Source organism: Dipteris shenzhenensis, chromosome 25, assembly GCF_047967505.1.
Source record: "Dipteris shenzhenensis isolate YYH24624 ecotype China chromosome 25, Dip_SZ_1.0, whole genome shotgun sequence".
In the NCBI taxonomy this organism is placed as follows: domain Eukaryota; kingdom Viridiplantae; phylum Streptophyta; class Polypodiopsida; order Gleicheniales; family Dipteridaceae; genus Dipteris; species Dipteris shenzhenensis.
Genome location: NC_141620.1, coordinates 6,933,535 through 6,953,222, shown reverse-complemented (window position 1 = coordinate 6,953,222; position 19,688 = coordinate 6,933,535). Strand labels below are relative to the sequence as shown.

Here is a 19,688-nt window from a genome sequence, read left to right as displayed (position 1 = left end):
TCCCTCCCTTTCAGCCTACCTCTCCCCTCCCCTCCTCCTCCATCTCCTCTCCCTTCTTCCTCCCTTCATCCTCACCCTCACCTTCTTCACCCTTCATCCCCTCCTTCTGCCTGCACCCTCATCTCAGACTCTCCTCTGCCTTCACCCTCTTCCTTGCAGCATTTTAGTCGGACGGAGTTCAACTGTGTTCGCGTCGGCCTTTCCACCCTGATTGACGATGGCTCAGCCTTTAGCCAATCCCCGCCGCTTCTACCGGCTCAAAAACCATCATTTTCTCAAAAGACGAGTTGCAACAGCTAAAAAAAGATACAAAGCAGGAGAGCTCGACTTCGCTCTTTGCTCACATCCATGGGTCCCACCCTTCTAGGTTACAGGCCAAGGACTAGATGCTCGCCGCTCTACCTGGAGACCTCGTAGGGCACTTCTCAGATGTTTGTCTGCTTGGGTGAGGTTTCTTCCAGATTGTTTTTGACTCCTCCGAGGCAGCACATACAGTGCTTTAGGCTAGTCTGCTAGCACTGGGCTCCAGGAGGATTTTTCTAACCCCTTTTTCACTAGGGTTTGATCTTGTCGAGGAAGACAACCGGACGGCGTCAATCTTCATCAGATTTCGAAGCCTTCCTCAGGTGTACCATCGACTGCTACATTCCATTGGAGCCGCCTTTGGAGTGGTTACTGAGACCCCCCCTCTCCCTGAGATGCCTACTTTAGCAGCAGAGGCAATCAAGTCTGATGGGGTACCGTGTGTTAGGGTCATTGTCTCTGACCCTAACATCTCGGATGACCACATTATGCTTCAGCGTCCAGATGGCTCCTCCTTCAGAGAGAGAGTCGAGATTGCAGGGAGACAAGATCAGTGTAGATTTGCATGACCCTTGGGCACTTTGCCAGAGATTGCCAAGGAAAAAAAAAAGACCAAAAAGATCCACGGGTGCGCCTCATAGCTTCACCCAACCTGGACCTTCTTCACGACCAGTTCCTACCGCCTCACGCCCTGCTAGACCTTCGACTTCACAGCCAAGACCATCAGCCTCTCGTCCTGGTACTTCTACAGCGCGTATAGGACAATCAACACGTCTTGCTTCGGTCATCCCCGTTGGGTGCCTGTCAGAGTTGGTGAGCCAGTACCTCATGCTATCACTGACAGGGCCGCGGACCCGCCTCTTCAGGTAGGAGACATCCCTGTCCTAGTTCCATGTGCAGATGAGACTACTCCTAACCCTATTTAGATGCAAGAGCGCTCATCTAGGGAGAACCTTTCTGTAGAGGCCCGTGCTTTACTTGAGGAGAATGATAGAATTGTGGCTGAGGTCATGCAGATGTTGCCACGTTTGCCTACACCTAACAGAGATAAGGGGGTTATTGGTTCCATTCCGTAGGGCTCCTTCACACTCTTGTGCCAGAGGTACTTCTTCGCAGCGCCAGAGGTACTTCGCAGGAATTCATTTTCAGTTCTGGCAAACTTGGCTGAGTTTGAGACAGAGCACTTCGTTCCCTCCACGCTTGGGGAGCATATCTTCCAAGACAGAGTTTCACCCTCAGCAGGGGGTGTGTGCTTTCCCCAGTTGACTTCCCTCCTCTTGATAGGAGAAATTTTTCGCAAGGGAGGGCTTTCTCCGCTACTAGGTTGGGTAGGATCTTCCATCCGGCCTCGTCCTTTCGCACATGAGGATTGTTAGTTGGAACATTCAGGGCCTCGGGGGTGTACCTCACCGCTGCCGCATGCAGCTGATTCATAACCAACTTCATCCAAGTGTTACTGGGGGTCCCTTGGGCATTCTGATGATTCAAGAACACAAATTGAATGCCAGGGATTGTTCCACGTCGGGTAAGATTCTTTCAGGCCACACTTTTTGGTCACCTGCCTTGGGCACCAGGGGAGGTACTTGCATTTCTATTTCTTCCTCTATACTCCCCTTGGTGATTGGAAACGGGATCATAATCCCTTCCAGAGCTCAGTGGATTATACTTTTGATTGATGGGCATAAGGTTGGTCTCTTAAACCTTTATGCACCCAATTCTAGAGGGGATCGTGTTCTTTTTTGGAAGGAACTGCTCTCTTGGTCACATATTGCAAATGCTTGGATTATAGGGGGCGATTTCAACATGGTTGAAATGCCCTCTGACAAAAGGGGTGGTAGGGAAGGTGGCCTTTACTCCCCAGAGAGAGCAGCGTGGGATGCCTTCCTTTTTCAGTACAGCGGCAGGGATGCTTGGCATGATGATGCTTTTCACATTCAGCCACATTCTCTCCTGTCTTCTTGGTCGAACAGGAGATTGCAGATGCCTATACATGCATGGATTGACAGATTTTATGTGGATGATTGGGCTCTTGACACAGGTGGTATTGTTTACATTGCACCTGGGGTGTCCACATCCGATTATTTTCCAGTGGTTTTGATGGTCTCAGATTCCCATGTGAGGCGCCGCTCTGCCAGTATCAGGATTCCAAATTCTTTCTATGCAAAGGAGGGCCTTACAGAGATAGTGTTGAGAACCTGGGTATCTCATTTGCAGGATGGGCAGCTTTCTCCTTCAGACTTAGCCGTAGCCCTCTTTGATATCAGTAACTTTTATCTTTCAGTTGGTCGTATCAGAAGGGGTGAGATCCTCAGGCATGAGATAGGTATCTGCCAGCAGTTGGCTGCCCTCCAGAGGGAGGAGCAGAAGAGGCCTATAGATGCTTGGATTCAGGAGCGCCTTGCTATAGCAAGGGCTCAGCAGCAGTCACTTTTAGATCAGAGAGCAAAGTATGCCTTTCGCACCAGAGAGTCATTTTGGACACAGAAGGGAGGTAGGGTCAACAAGCAGTTCTTCTCTACTCTTGGCCCCAGACATAGTAGGGAGAGCGTCTCACAGCTTGTTAACTCAGGCAGAGTTCTTCAGAGACATCCAGAGGCCGTCTTGCAGGTTGCCACCGATTTCTATGCCTCCCTTGTTACAGCATATCCAGACACTCAGGCCACAGATGATGCTAGAGTGGTTATTTGGCGACACTTACCTGGGTTGGTGATAGGGGATATGATTGTTTCACTTGATGCACCCTTTACCGATGTAGAGTTCAGCTCTCTACCCTTCAGAAGGGCAAGTGTCCTAGTTCAGATGGACTTACCCTTATTTTTTATTACTTTTTGGGAACACATCGGGGATCATATTACCTCAGCCCTGTAGGGTGTATGGAACTCGGGTGAGATGCCCGACTCACTTATGGAGGGCCTCATTCATTTGATTTCGAAAGGGGGTTGCAGGAATTTAGTGTCTCACTGGTGAAGACCGATTACCTTGCTGGGTACCTTGTACAAAATCCTAGCTAAAGCTATCAGCCTTCGTCTGCAACCCTTTCTACTAGATCTCATCCATGATACACAGACGGGTTTTGTGCATGGCAGGAGCATCTTTGATAACATCCTCTCGTTTTGGGAGGCTTCGTCGTCGGAGTGGGCCATGCATAATGGCCAAAGGCTGGCCATTCTACTCTTGGACTTTGCGAAAGCTTATGACAGGGTAGACTGGGACTTTTTGGAGGGCACACTTACTCACTTTGGCTTCTCAAATGCATGGATCAGAGGGGTGTCAACCCTCTACAGATCAGCCCACAGCCAGGTTCTTATTGGTGGAGTCAGGGGAGACAGGTTTGAGATTACCAAATCAGTCCGTTAGGGTTGCCCCCTAGCCCTCTTTTTATTCCTTTTTGTGGCTGAGGCTATGAGGTATTACATTAAAGCTCAAGCTGGAATCGTAGGGCTCATGCTTCCTCTGAGGCAAGAGGATGAGCTCTTAGACAGTGAGTTGGCAGATGACACGGCTCTATTTTTGGATGCCACTCCACAGATACTGAATTCATTCAGGACAACATTGGATTTGTTTTGCATTGCAGCGGGTTTATTGTTGCTTTGTGGATTTCTGCAAGATGCACACATTAATTGGAACAAATCCAATGGCTTTTGGATCAGTGATGAGGACACTTCAGTCTAGGGGATTGACATAGGGTTCACTTGGATTCAGAGGGGAGTCCCCCTCAGATATCTAGGATGCTAGGTTGGCTTGGGCATCTCTCCGGCACAACAGTTCGCTCCTGTGTTGGAGAGTATTAGGAGGAAACTCATCTTTTGGAGTTCAGCCAAACTTGACCTTGCATCCAGAGTTGTGGTTGTGAACCAGGTATTGTTGGCCACTGCTTCGTTTGTTTGCTCATGTTGGTGCAAATCTAGAGATTGTATCGCTCAGCTCATGAGACCTACCATGAACTTCCTATAGAGCGGTTTAGATAGCACCTCAGACGTTGTAGCCAGGGTGGCTTGGGAGACCCTCATTCTCCCCACAGGAGAAGGGGGTCTCAATATTATTGACCCGAGCTTGCAGTGTATGGCCTTGCTCTACAAGTTTGTAGTACGTGGATTGATGCTTGGACAGGAGCCCTGGAAGAATTTTTTCTCACGTAACATTCAGTCTTGCACCCCTTCTCATGGGGAGATTGGTTGGACAGCAGCAGATGGATCTTTACTTCAGCCCATCTCAAATCCCCCCCTTCCCCTCTCATGGCTACTATTCTGAAAGCTTGGGGCTGCTTCAAAAACACACTTCGCAGAGTTCCACCCACTTCTCGTGAACAGATTCAAAGGCAGCCAGTCATGTGGAATGACTCGATTTTGGATCATCATGGCAAGCCACTTGGAGTGTCACATTATATGCAGTGGTCTAGATGGGAGAGGGGACCTGCCTCTACTGTAGCTGCTTGGCAGGCCTTTATGAGACTTCTAGAGGATCAGAAACTTTTAGCAGTTGGCCACCTCAGATGGAGTGCACTCAGGATACAGTAGATACAGGCAGCCATTCCGCCAGAGTGGATTGACACAGATGACATGCCGCTTACAGAGTCCACTTGGTGGAGAGCGTTCTCAGGGACGGGCATTCCTTTACAGGTCATTGCATTACAGGATGCACATGAGGATACCCTTGTCTTTGATGTTCAGTCGAGAGGCAGACTTATCAGATCTTCTAATGATATTCTTTTGGAGGTTGCATTTCAGCCTATTAGGATTGCACGATTCATGGAGTGGGGCAGGGATTCACAGTGGTATCTTGATCCTGATCCTATTCTCCTTGCGCTAGGGTCTTGGAGACTCTGGCTGTATGGTGGTTCCCCTATTAGGCTCTTGCAGTGGGACCCAGGGGAGTGGGAATGGATTGATGAGGGGCACCGAGAGAAGAGCTTTCCCTTCTTTCGCTATACAGTTAGAAATGCCCGGAGATTTCAGCTCAGCAGTAGAGGTTGGAGGCCCTCCAGAGTGCCACATTGGGATAGTTTTCAGATTTCCGCAGCTGTGCAGAAGAACTTTTGACGTAGGCTCTAGAAATCCCTTAGGAATAGAAAGATCACTCTTTTCTTTTGGCTTTCTATTCATCGAGGGATTGCAGTGAACCTATGGAGATCCAGGTTTGGGGCTAACCCTACTTGCCCTCGTTGTCACATGGCAGTTGAGTCCGTTCATCATTGCCTTTGGGAGTGTAGATAGGCGAGGAGGATCTGGAAAGGTGTTGCTAGGACCTTTCTATATCATATAGCACCTTTCTATATGACCTGGGGTTCAGTGGCTTGGTTATCTGTTACTGGCCCACAGGTGTTTTTCGAGGGACATGATCCAGATCCAACTTTCATTGTACGGCAACATTCAGTGGAGTCTTGTTTCCCTCACTCCTTTCAGAGCTACTCATGCCTCAGTAGACACGTCTTGGGAGATTTTGGCTAGCATTGCAGCTTGGCATATTTGCAGAGCCAGGTGTACAGAGGCGATGGAGGGTATCCAAGTTCACCCTTCCCAGACTATGGCAAGTATTTGGACTGACACAGTACACACTTTGATGGCCATTTGGGCGAGCATGCAGGGATCCTCCAAAGCAGCCACTGCCAGGAGAGTTACTTTTTTCAGAGTTTGGAGGGGATCTCCTTTCTTCTCTGAGTTCCCTTCAGGGTTGAGATGGCATTTTCAGCCTCCGCCTTGGTTCTTTATTAGCTCACTTTGAGCTGTTTTTTCCTCATGCATTGCATGATGTACTCCTGCATTTAAGCTTGCTCTCGCAGTTTTCATTCATACTTAATGAAGTAATTTTCTTGAAAAAATAAAATAAAATTGTAGAGACTAGTTGAGGGGTGGGAGGAGAAGCCTTACATGCTTTCATGACTTCATCTATGATTGCCTTCTTGCCAGGCCCTTCAAAAGCCTAAAGTTTAACTGTCACAGCTCCCAACTGCATCTTTAACTATCAGACATCTGCTGTAAATTAAAAATATGCTCATGGATAGGTCGCTTTAGAACTCCTTTGTGATATACCTGTGCGTATGCAGAGGGTGTTTTAGCTGCAACTGTAGAATATTGTATTCTATGACCTAGAGCCGTTGGAGTAGAGGGGGAAGGGAATTTGGAGGAGAGGCTAGGCCACTTCATATTGGCCATATCTGCAAGACCCCAAGCTTAACTAACCCTCGAGCCAGGCAAGGGGTTTCAGCCCACCTCGAAGTTGAGATAGAACAAAAGGGAAGGTGCTGACGAAGACCTACAGGCTGGAGATGAAGCTTCCCGCGACCTACTGTTGTGTCCTGCTGCTCCGACCTGCTGCTGTGGCCTGGAGCTGCCTGCACCACCTAGAGATCTACTACTGGATGGGCTAGGCCTGTGCGCCTAGACCCTACGCTATTTGCACACCTGAGCCTTGTGCGGGCTGGGTTTCACACCTAAGTGCCTAAGCCCTACGCAGGCTAGGCCTGCGTATGGACGGAGAAGAAGAACTATACCGATGGAGAAGAGCTGTACGGATATATATATATATATATATATATATATATATATAGAGAGAGAGAGAGAGAGAGAGAGAGAGAGAGAGAATGGTGTTTCTTGTCAATGCAATCTCTTAAACCAGTTAGTGATAAGCATCAAATTTGAAATTTTTTGAAAGTTTCCTGAGTGTTTAGTATCTCCGCTATCTTTACCTCAACAAGAAGTTTCTCTAAAGCCTTTGCTAACATGTCTTTTTTTCCAAGAACTAATTCGCAATCCTTATACGCCAAAAATCCAAGCTGCACAAACATCACATATTCATGTACCACACTTTCCCAATTATTATAACTAAAAAAATAAGCTTCTATAGAGACCATATGACAAGGGCATACCATCACAGTGTCCCAAAGGCATACATTGGGGTCCACGTCGTACTTTGAACCCCTGAAGAAATATTTTAAGCGATTAGGATAATGCAAGTGCAGAAACATGTGCTAAAACTTCTTTTGTTCCTTAAATATGTTAATCCATGTAGTAGTTAGAAGAGTCAAAACTAAGATAACTAAGCAAGGTAAAGTATTCGTTTGTAAACCCTAAACCAATCATGTTCTTTAAATATGTTAATCCGTGTAGTACAAAGAGAGATACCTTCAAAAATTTGACACAGCAAAGTCAAATATTCTGTTGTAAGTACTTACAAACAAAAAAACTAATCATGTAGGTACAAAGAGAGATACCTTCAAAACTTTGACTCATCTAAGTAAAGTTTTCTGTTGTAAATACATAAAAACAAAAAGACCAATCATGTAGGTACATCATTGTCCCAGCTCAAAAACTGATCAACCAAAAAGAATTAAGAAGGGAATTGCATCCTAGTGCCATCACTTCAGGACAAGATATCTTTTAAACTTAGTACATCCACGTCTGCTAGAGGCCAACAGGCAAAATAGATCTATTACATTAAATATCCAGTATTTCATAGTCCAGTATTCTAATGCTCTAGACAAAAAGAGGCTCAACCTATTAGCTCTTTCAAGGTATCAATGATTCAAACGTAGATTGCCCCAGCTAGAGCAAGCATCTAAGAATGGAGTTGACTGCAAGACAACGGACAAAATGCAATTTGCATGCAATAATTAATGATAATGTTACAAGAATCTGTTTCACACTGAGCAGCAGTGGCTTTCCTCAAATCTTGTGGGCTTGGTGGGCATCATTTACCACATCCTGCATAATCCGTGTATCTAGCAATTGCTTTCCACAAACCTTGGTCTTTGTAAGCATCATTTACCACACCCTTCAAGCAATGGTAAACTCTACTTGCTTTGCCAAAAACTTCAAGGTAGATCTCTTGCCCTTTGTTGCTTGTGGCTTCTCAGGCCTAACCCATGACTCCTTTGCCTCTACCAGAACCTCTAGAAGAGTCTTTTTCTTCATCGAAAGAAAATCATGTAATAACATAGATTTTTAACTAGATAGCATCCATGATCACATAATCACATTAGTAGCCATGAATTATGGTGTGTTTAGTGATGGCTTCGTAACCCAGGAAATATATCAGTGGTATTAGGCATTTTACCATACCGATATATTATAATGATACTACACACTGGGCAGCATTATACCAGATGCCACCTATAAAGTATTTTGCCATTGGACATTGTAGCACAATTGGCAAAAATCAAAGGTGCTCTCAAACATTGATTGACGTGAAAGAACATCTTGCTAAAGAGGCGTATTTTAAAAATATTATGTGAGCAATGTGCTAGACGTTTTTGAAAGATCTTCCTTACTTTGAAGACAAGTTAACTAATTTGCAAGCCAAACAAATGGCAATCCAACTTTATTGGTTCAAAGAACATTGCACCCTCCACATAGCCAAAAATGGCCGGATTAGGCAAAGCAACGGCCCTTGTATTCAAAAGACCTGGTTCAAGATTATGATGATGCCCTTGAAAAGCTAGAGTATCCCTAGGGATCAAGCTACAAAACTTGCACAAACCTCCAAGACGTGTAATTTATGCCTTCATTCGCAATACTTGATGTCATGAGAGACACATGTAAGTCAAAAGTCCCATAAAACCCAATTCATTGCCCCCATCTTGGAGCACCTTTACCTTCTCAATGCAATTTGCAGATGCTCCCTGCCCATGACGCCAGCCATATCCTAAATTCCCCTAATAGAAACTTTGAACATAAAATGCATTGCATAGCACAATAGAATGGCAACTGCAATCCCTAAAAGAGCATTAACAAAGTGCCTTATCTGAACATTACATGCCTAAAAGAGGAAGGTCGACTAATAACCTTTGCTGTTTAGTTTTAAGATGAAGGAAAGGTTGTAAGAACTCCAAATGCCTAGATGCCAATCTAATGACATGAGATAATATCTCATCCTACCAAGTGAGCCATATAAATGTCTTCCCAATTCAAAACTCCCTGTGGCTATCACACAGTAAATTGACATAATCACATACAGTCATATAAGCACTCATCTATTACAAAGATTGACAAAGTAATATGTCTAAAGAGACCAATGTGAGCATCATACAAAACCTTGATAGTCCGTTGGTGCACTCTAAGATGATAGAAACTGACTCTAGGACTATAGTATTAAACGAAAGAGGGCTGGATCTCCAAACTAGATACTGAATTGTCAATGTACAATGCAAGAGACATCAAAGTTAGATGGGAAGCCACATACTCACAACTGGTGTACAAATAAAGAAGCTAATGAATTGTTGGGATACTTGTGCATCCAAACAAGATTATCACTGATGGGGACGAGCTGCATAGCTTGTATAATTAGGCACATCAATGCCATACAAAAGATTGGAAGATCTACATGGACAACTACATTTATATTTCACATACAACGGAGTCAAAGGGAAATCCAAGGAAAACTGAAACTGGCCTTCAATAAATTAAAGGGCAGTAGACCTAACAAATAGCTAATCCTCCTCCATTCTCCGCCCCTCCGTCCTCTCCCCGCCTCCCCCCCCTCGCGCTGCGCTACCACCCCCCCGCCCCCTCCTCCCCCTCCCCGCTGCTGCGCAACGCTGCCCCCCCCCCTTTCCCCTCCTTCCTCGCCTCTCCTCCCCCACCCCCTCTCGCGCTGCGCTGCCATACCCCCTCCCTTTCCCTCCTCGTCTTCCCCGCCCAGCGCTGCGCTGCCCCCCCCCCTCCCTCCTCCTTCCTTCCCCCTCCGCCACTCGCTCCCTCTCCACCACCTCTCCCCCTCCCACTTCCCCGTACCTCTCCATCCCTCCCTCTTTCCTCCCCCACCTCCATACCACTCCCCCCTCCTTCGTCTCTGCCATTTCCTTTTCATTCCCCCGCCTTTTGGAGCATTCGCAGTTTGTCGGTGCGGTATGGCGGCCATGAGCCCGGAACCGGTGGCCCAGACAGACCCCCCCCCCCCTCCATCAGCCTACCGCATAACACTGACAGAGCATCAGGTTCCCTTGGTGAAACAGGCCGCCACAAACTTCTCCCAGACATCCGTTTATGGGAGAGTCATTGGCTACGCCCCTTCACGAGCAGACATCAGGGATTGGTTGCAGTCCACCCTCTACCTTGAGGACAGCCACATTGAGGAGGTTGCACTCATGGGACATGGTAACTTCTGGCTGTCAGCACAGGCTACGAGCGATATGGTCAGACGGTCCCCTACTTCTGTGGGTGGGAAGATCATCCTTATGGTCCCATGGTATAGGGGTTTCAGTGTAGCGGACTTTGATGCCCGCTTCCGCATTCCTCGCCATCCAGTTACCCTCATTTTCCCAGGCTTCGCAACCGAGCTTCGCTCGATCATCAAGGACCTGGGGGCGCACTTTGGCTAGCTCATGCAAGACACCTTCGTTGATGCGGCGGCAGCCCAAGGGGTGCCACGTGTCAAAGTGGCAGTCCTAGATCCGCAGAGTATCCCCTCGGAGTTCGAGATTGAGACGGACTCAGGTGTGGTGACGCAGCGCATTATGGTCACTGGTCGCCCAGATCAGTGTCTAAGATGCCACGGCTTCGGGCACCAGGTGCGCTCCTGCCCTCGCTTCACGATGACAGAACCTCAGAAGGCCCCCATCCAGGCAACTCAGGATCCCCCCCGCCAGGCATCGACACCCCCCCCGCCTCCCTAAGGGGAAGGCTGGAATGAGGTCAAAAGAAAACGGAAAGGAAACAAAACAGGACCAAAAAAGCCTTCCCATCTACAGCAAGAGCCCCCTGTGGTCACCAATCAACAGCAGCCCGGTAAGGGGAAGGAGAAAGGGAAGGAGAAGATCAGCCAGCCTCCCCCTCATCCTTCACCCCGCCCCCCCTCCTCCTCGGTCCCCCTACCTCCCCCTCCTCCTCGGTCCCCCCCCGCACCGTTGGTTTCAGCCCCCCCCTCTCCCTCGAGCATGATCCCGAGGGAATCCCCCCTCCGCCTGCGCCACCTACGGCCCCGAAGCCAGCACAGACTTCCCCTGCGCCTATCCCTCCTAACCCGGCGGAGGGGAGAGGCCCTTCCCCGCAAATGGCCAATACCACTCCAGCTTGTTCGACAGCCAGCACCTCAGACTCCTCATCCTCGTCCCCACACCCTAGGGCTGCTCCTAGAGCTCTACCGTTGAAGTTTTACCGAGCAGGACCCTGGGATTATTTGGATGCAGCGGGTATTGGCTCCTTCCCTGAATGCCTAGACATCAACATCTTCTTTCTCCGAAAGGGGGCGAAGGGTAAGGTGTCCGTCCTTGCCCCCCACGATGGTCCTAGCTATTCCTTCACTATCACCAGTGACGGGAATGAGCAATGGACGAATGAAAACGTTTGGGAGACGATTTGAGATTAGTCCCAAGAGCAGGTGCAGGACTGGATCGATAGTAGAGCAGCGGAGCTTCTTCAGCAGCAGTGGAAGGAGGGTAACGTTCGTCTGCGATGGCGCCACAGCGCCAAACGTTTCTGCCTTTTGGTCATTATTCGACCGCCTCTGGAATGGGTCTACGCGGAAGGGCTTCGCCCGTGGAGGACCTCAGAGGTAGCCGGTTTCTACAGTATTTCCCTGGCAGAGGCGTCGAGTTGGTTAGAGAGAGCTTACCACCATGGGACGAAGGGCCCCCCTGTTGAAGGTTTTAGAGGATGGGTCCGATGATCCGGCCTCTCCTTCGAAACCCTCACAGAAGCGCCTTCGACTGCACACTAGACATCCTCCGACCACCTCGACACCGACCGCAAGCAAACAGCTGTTTGTGGCCCATCTCCCCTCTTCATGAGTATACGCATTATCTCTTGGAACAGCAACGAGTTCCACTCATCAGGAACCCGTGGCCCCAGGAAGATGGTGCTCAGACAGGAGCTCCAGCCACCCTTGGTGGGAAGGGTAGATGTGCTCCTATTGCAGGAACACAAGCTTTCGGCTTCTCAGACCAGTATTTGTGTGGAAGGTCCTCACGAGACGCTCCCACACCTCCATTGGCGAGCAGGGGAGGAGCGGGGGTGTCTGTACCTCCATCGACGCTTCTCTAGTTCAGCATGTGTGTGGTTTTGGCACCCTAATCCCAGGACGAGCACTTTGGGTGGGCTTGAATATTGAGGGATCCCGCATCCGCATCCTCAATATCTATGCCCCGACCGAACTCAGACAGAGAGCCGCTTTTTGGAGCTCTTTGACAGACTTATTGCCAGAGATGGATTCTTGGATTGTAGGAGGGGACTTCAATAACCTTGAGACCTTAGAGGATCAGCAGGGACGGATCCCAGAGTTCCTCGGTATAGCTCAGGCAGAGCAGGCAGATTGGGACTCCTTCTTGTTCGCTGTGGGAGGTTGGGACAGCTAGAGGGAGCCTTCCTTTTGCAGATGGACAGGGAGTCTGGACTTCTCTTGGGGTTACAGGAGGGAGGGAGGCAGACTTCTGGAGCGGTTGGACCGTTTCTACGTCAGCGATTGGGCACTTGGCAGAGGTGGAGAGTCAGGAGTGGTTCCAAGGACGACCCTCTCTAACCATGCCCCAGTCATCCTAGTCCTGGACTCAGCCTCTCACTCCTTACCTCCACGCTCATGCCGGATCCCAAACTCCATCTACTCCAGAGCAGCGGTTCGCAGCAGGATAGTGGACCTGTGGGAGCAGGATTGGGACCCCATGGGGGATATGGCAGCATAGGTAGCTCAGTCTAGTCTCATCTGTCATCAGAAGGCGATTCAGGTCAGGCAGCAGTGGTGGGCGAAGGAGAGGGGTCTCAGACAAGATCTCGCATCGATACAGCGGATGCAGCCATCTTCTCCAGGCTCTGAGGAGCTCAGACGGCAGGAGGTTAGAGCCCGAGCCATGCTAGAGGAGATCACCCAGCGACGCTCAGAGTTCTCGTTTCATGCTTCCAAGTCCTTCTGGGCTAGGAAAGGCGGCCTGATGTGCAGAGAGTTCTTCAGGACTCATGGCCAGAGGTCAGCAGGGGAACAACTCCGATCTCTTAGAGCGCAGGATGGTAGTGTCAGGACAAATCCAGACGAGGTTCGGGACTTGGCGACAGATTTCTACAGATCCCTGTTTCAGCAGGAGCCCCCAGACCCTCGTGCCCGCCGTTGTAGGGAGGAGGTGTGGAGGTATACACCGTCGCTCGTGCAGCCTAGCATGAGTGATTCCCTTCTCGCCCCTTTCACCGTGGCCGAGATGCAGGATGCGGTGAGCGCTATTGATGGGCACAAATGCCCACGTGAGGATGGGCTCTCCAGAGCTTTCTTCACCACCTTCTAGGAGCAGGTCCACCAGCCCTTGCTCGCAGCCTTCCAGCATATCTTCTCCAGCGAACAGATGCCAGAGAGCCTTGCGACAGGCTTGATTTGCCTCATCCCCAAAGGGGGGGACCGTCAGGAGATCAGACAGTGGCGCCCTATCACCCTCCTCCCGACTGCATACAAAATCCTCGCCAAGATGATCAGTAGCCGCATCGGCCCCCTGCTACATGACTTGATCCATGACACCCAGACTGGTTTTGTCCAAGATCGCAGCATTTTGGACAACATTTTCACATTCTCAGAGGCGACGGAGTGGGCCCAGCACAGTGGCCAGCACCTTGCCATACTCCTTGACTTTGAGAAGGCGTACGACAGGGTAGACTGGTTCTTCTTGGAAGGTACACTCTCTCGGTTCGGTTTCCCGGACGAGTGGATCATAGGTATTGCTAGCCTCTACAGGTCGGCCTCCAGCCGGGTTATCATCAGCGGCAGGATGGGGGAGAGATTCACCCTCAAGCGCTCGGTGTGTCAGGGCTGCCCGCTTGCGCCCTACCTCTTCCTATTTTTTGCGGAGGCCATGACTCACTTCCTACGAGCCCGTACCACTAGTCTTCGAGGGATGCGCCTCCCTATTCGGGACGATGCAGAACTTCTGGACTCCGAGTATGCAGGCGACACAGCCCTGTATGTGCAGGATGATATCGAGTCCCTAGCCGCTGGGGCGAAAATCAACTGGCATAAGTCAGTTGGTTTTCTTACGGATCCGGGAGCCAGCTCACAGTGGGGTATTTTCTTGGGGTTTCGCTGGATCCCTAGAGGACAGACGACACGTTACCTAGGATTCCAGGTAGTCTTGGATATCACGCCGGCTCAGCAGTTCTTACCGGTCCTAGTCTCCATACGACGGAAGCTAGCCTTCTGGAGCACGGCTCGGCTATCCTTGGCAGGCAGGGCCCTTGTGGTCAACCAGGTCCTTCTTGCCACCGCTTGGTACGTGGCCTCTTGCTGGTGTTTCTCGAGATCGTGTGTAGCCCAAGCTGAGGAGACTGGTGCAGAACTTCCTTTGGTCTGGCTCAGATAATTTCGGCACCACCAGAGCCCGGGTCGCCTGGCAGACGGTCATTCTCCCCCAGACAGAGAGCGGCCTTGGCGTCATAGATCCAGAACTACAGAGTCAGGCATTACTTGGCAAGTTAGTCATCCGCAGTCTAACCCCAGGAGGGCAGACGTGGAAGCTCTTGCTTCAGCATGGTCTCAGCGCGTGTACCCCCCAGAGAGGGGGTGATTGGCAGCCGTTTATCCGGTGGATTTTCACTTCTGCCCCACTGACTCAGCCCCGTTCCCCCTTCCTCCGTAGCCTCGTCTCGGTCTGGAGGAAGTTGCGACACAGCCTCTCCTAGGTTCCCCCTAGCTGCCGAGAGGAGATAGACAGACAACCCCTGATCTGGAGCAGCCAAGTGACCGATGATACAGGTCGCCAGCTTGGAGAGAGATCCCATATCCCTTGGGCGCTCCGGGTTTGGAGGGACATCTATAGCCAGCTGAGCCCAAGTGAGCTCGCAGCAGCAGTAGGTACGGCACGTGGGATGCAGGCTCGACGAGCGGAGATCGATGCTGCCATTCCTGCAGGTTGGAGGATTCGCATGGTCACTAGACTGCTCCTCCCGAGAGATGAGAGGTGGCTAGGGCAGTTCACACCCCGTGGCATTCCTTTGGTGGTTGCAGGCCTCTTCTCAGACTCCTCGATTCACTTCTTCTCCGTCGCCGATGATAGCCGTCTCCAGAGCAGAGAGGCCGTGATCGACCCCCAACTTCCCTGGCAGCACCTTCGCATCATAGGGCTGCAAAGGAAAACGTGGCATATAGACCCCCTGATTATGCAGGACTAGGACTGGAGACTCTGGATCTGGGAGGGCCGTTCCTTGACAGAGGTGGAGTGGGACCCAGGGGAGTGGCGCTAGCCACCATTGGAGACCTCAGAGAACCCTACCCCCTTCTTCTCTCACAGTGCGGGTACTGGTAGGCGTGCTCTTGGGGCTCTCCAGCGCGGGCTACCCACACAAGCACACAGTTGGTATGCCCAAGGGATATCTTTGGTCTTTCTTCGCACATTCTGGAAGACTCTTTGGGCAAGCTGGCGGCCGAGGAAGATCTCTTACTTTCTGTGGATGGTGGCCCACAAGGGGCTACCAGTTGGCAGCTGGCTGAGGCAGATGGGGCACGAGGGGCACTGCCAGATGTGTTTTCAGGAGGGAGTATCACTGGGGAATGGATTTATGGACACATTAAAAATGCCATTGAGGAGGTTGGGCCACAAAATGTGGTCCAAATTATTACTGACAATGGCTCCAATTGTGCCAAGATGGGAGAATTGGTTGAGAGAGATTATAAAAGCATTGTTTGGACTCCATGTGCTTCTCACTCGATGGACTTGATGATGGAGGACATTGCCAAGTTGGATTGGGTGCAATCTACTCTTAATAAAGCAAGCCAAATCATCAAGTTCATAACAAGAAAGAGCATTGTATTAGCTCTTTTCAAAGTAGTATGCAAGTATGATCTTGTGAAGCCATCTAAGACAAGATTTGGCTATCTCTTTCTTGTTCTTCAAAGGTAAGTCAACATCCTTTTTTAGCTAGCCAATTGAGAGTTCATTTCAATTCTTAATACTTATGTATTCAAATTTTGATTCTTAACTTGTCCTAAATTTGTAGGATGACACAAACGAAAGATGCGCTTAGGCGTCTCGTTTGTAGTGAAGAGTGGGAAGCTTGGAGAGGAAGCCGCAAAGCGGAGGCATGTACAATCACTTCATACATCTTGGACAGTATGTTTTGGGAAGAAGCTGCAGCCATAAAGGCTGCCATTGCACCTTTGTACTTCATTTTAAGATTATTTGACCATGAGGGAAGTACAATGAGTCATCTTTATCACTACATGCAACAGCTTAAAGAGAGTATGCTCAATTGTAGATCTCTCTCAAGTCATAGATATGCAAACTCTTTAGTGATTCTATCATGACTCATGAGCTGCTACATAGAATTTAGAGAATGTTTATTTATACATAGTATTGAAATTTAATATATTGCAATTTACAGGGTGGATGATCTTCGTGCCATATGGACAAAAAGATGGAACTGGTTTCATAAACCAATCCATATTGTTTCCTACATGGTGCATCCATTGTACAAGCAGGAAAGTCATTGGTCCGATATTGTTCTTATGAATGGATGGACATCCTATGTGGATACAGTTATCCCCTCTGAAGAGCAAGGAATGTGAGTACTAACTTCTAAGTATCTTGATTCTTGATTCTAGACTCTACTATATTGTACGATCAATTAGCTTTTACTTGCAACCTCTTTTGACTCTGGCATGCATGCCTTTAAAGTCTACTTCATGAATCATTATCCTAATTCCTATCTAACACTAAAGCAATGTCCATGACTCATCTTATAGGATTGAAAGAGAGTCTGTCCTCTATGTTCATGACCGTAGCCAATTCAGGCGAGATGTGGCTATGAGTCTAGAGCAAAGGAAATTTGTTGTATCATGGTGGGAGATAAATGGGCGACTTACTCCCACTTTGCAAAGTTTAGCTCTTCGAGTTTTATCACAGGATTGTACTAGTGGATCAGCTGAGCGCATATGGAGCATATGTGCGGACATCCATACTAAGAAAAGAAATAGGTAATCCAACTTATAAGTTATGAATGGTTGGATGCATTTCTTGAGTCTTGAGTCTTCTCCAATTTTACGAATCATGACTAATTAGAATCTAGATGCATTTTCAATCTTGTTTTAGTTCAAAATATTTACGTTTTATGTGATGTATCATGTTACAGATTGAGCACATCACAGCTTGATGGGTTGGTCTATGTAAATGCCAACCTTCGTCTCTTGGAGCGGTTCAAAGACAAAGAAAGTACCAGTAGGGCTGAAGGGGCTGAAGTGTTACATTGGAAGGTGAAAGAGGTTGATCCTGAAGTTCTAAGAAAGCTTGAGCGAGGCTTGGCTCGAGGGGAGAATATTGATATATCATTCATCCAAAGGCGCAGCGATGAGGATATAGCATATGATTTTCTTCGAAAGGATGAGGCACGCTTTCGACGCGTCACACGTTCGCAATCAAGGGTTATTGCACAAGCATTTACTAGTGCACCACCCTTGATTGCAAGCATTGGCACTTCATCTTCACCACGCTATTATAGACGCCAACGAGATCGTGGTCGTACCCTTGCTACTAGTGGTCATAGTAGTGATTCCTTTGAGGAGATGGTAGCAAGGGTTGAGAGGGAAGAGAGTTCCAATGGCACAGAATCCACAGATGAAGATGCAGATAGTGATAGTGAACTTGGTAGAGAAAGTAGTGAGCACTGAGTAGTTTCAAATTATGATTTGTTATCACTCATGCTACTCATTTTTGGAACTTTGAAGTTTGAGCTTACAACTCGTCACTTTGGGAACTTATTATTTCATATGTCTATTTTGGGAACTTATATTTACTTGACATTTTAGAAAGTAATGACTCATATATCTAGATTCAAATTTCAATGAATCAACGATGTTCATATCTCTAGATGCTAGAATCCAATGTCCAATGTCAATATGCTTTTAAGTTTTGACTCCATAAATATTAATTGGTCTAAATTTGAAACTTGAGAAAGGAGACTTGAATTCTGAATGTGTTTGTGTTTTGGATTACCTAGAGGCTAGACACTGGGTGTCTTGACTAAGGACTTGTCACTTCACACTTGTATTTCTCTTTGTTCACTCTAAACTTGAATATAACATGTCTTATCTGCCCCTATCCTTATATTTATCAAGTATCATTTCGAAACCTATCCATTTCGTCCGAAGATTTGAAACGAAACGAAACAAAACCTGTCGAAACAACGAAACGGACGAAACGTTTCTTGTGACTATGCTCAACTCCCCTCACTGTCATGGGTGCCCATGGACTCACTCAAATACCCAAGCAATGGGTAAGCGCATAACTGATCAGCCCAAAATCTCGGAAGCAAGAACCTGAACTGCAAGCATCCAATGTAGACCCCCCTTCCAAGTAGGCTTCTCCAAAACACTCCTCACAAGCTGAGCCAGGATAAAGAGAAGACAACCAGCTTACCTTGGTCAATCAAGGAGCATCCAAACGAGCTCATACACAACCTTGAGCAATCCAGCCCCAATTATGCATTGCCTTGTCTATAAGTCATCTTAGCCTGCTCATACAACAGCAATGACTGAGGAAAAGGAAGAGAAAGAGACAATAAAATGAGACCAGCGATTCTTGGCCTGTGTACTTGGCCTTCTGAGCAGCCAGGCCCTCAAGCAGTGTAGCAGCAAGCGCTGAAGCCTTTCTAGTGCTGGCTGTTCATCGTACCAGCAGCCCACGAAGCTGCAAATGGATGCCCAACCTCCTGTACGGACTCCCAAATAGCCACACAACGACCAAAACTGTTGTGTGCAGTTCCCTAAGGAAGATCTATGCATCAAAGAGCGTCAAAATCAGCCCGTCCGTGCAACCAAAGTTTCTCTCCCAGCTCCTATACGACGCCCATGATATTTCCCACCTTTTCCTCCACCATGAACCTTGCCAAATGCATCCAGGGAAGGGAAAATGCCACGTGGCATTCCCCCCCCCCCCGCATTTGCCCCCAATGCCCCCTCTAGTGGTGTCTTTTAAGACCCAACCAATGAATTTCCCCTTGGCCCCTCTAGTGGGACCTTTTTAAGGCCCAACCAATGAATTTGCCCCTTGGCCCCTCTAGTGGGACCTTTTAAAGCCAAACCAATAGCCAACTTGGGTCCTAAGGGTATTTTGTCCCCTCTTTGGACTTATTCACTACTTCACCCCCAAGGCCTTAATACGTAGGGGAAATACCCACATCTTAAGGCCCTACCCCTTAGCTTTCCAAGGTCGTGCCCACATGTAAGTGCAAAACTCTAGGAAGGAGAAGCTGAAATGGAGCTAAGCGGAGAGGGATGGATTGACTGGGAGACAAGTAGATTGGACTGGGCTGGGCAGAGATGAGTGGAGCTGAGCGGGGAGGAGGAGAGGAGAATAATGCACAGAAGGGTGGGCGGAGTGGATAGGAGCGTAGCTGAGTAGTGGGGAGCGGGCTGGGCTAAGCAGAGAAAGAAGTGGGCTGGTATGGGCTGGGCTGAGCGGAGAGAGCCTATGTAGACCTGCAATAAGGCTT

At 48.6% G+C, this 19,688-nt stretch overlaps 2 protein-coding genes across 3 annotated transcripts in view; one reads left to right on the top strand and one right to left on the bottom strand.

The window, feature by feature from the left end:
• LOC147885385 (uncharacterized) overlaps positions 1–19,688 on the bottom strand; it is a 183,182-nt gene that overhangs the window by 22,856 nt on the left and 140,638 nt on the right. Inside the window, exons 13-14 of one of the 2 annotated variants that reach the window (XM_087396618.1) lie at positions 7,169–7,220; positions 6,989–7,075 (exon numbers count right to left, since the gene is read on the bottom strand). In XM_087396618.1, coding sequence (XP_087252744.1) covers positions 6,989–7,075; positions 7,169–7,220 — 139 coding nt within the window. The remainder of the gene's footprint in view (positions 1–6,988; positions 7,076–7,168; positions 7,221–19,688) is intronic. The other variant, XM_087396619.1, reaches the window with a different exon arrangement.
• LOC147885386 (uncharacterized) lies at positions 16,201–17,865 on the top strand. Its single transcript, XM_087396970.1, has 4 exons — positions 16,201–16,468; positions 16,678–16,684; positions 16,945–17,175; positions 17,331–17,865. Exons 1-4 carry the CDS (start codon positions 16,201–16,203, stop codon positions 17,863–17,865), a joined length of 1,041 nt encoding a protein of 346 aa, XP_087253096.1.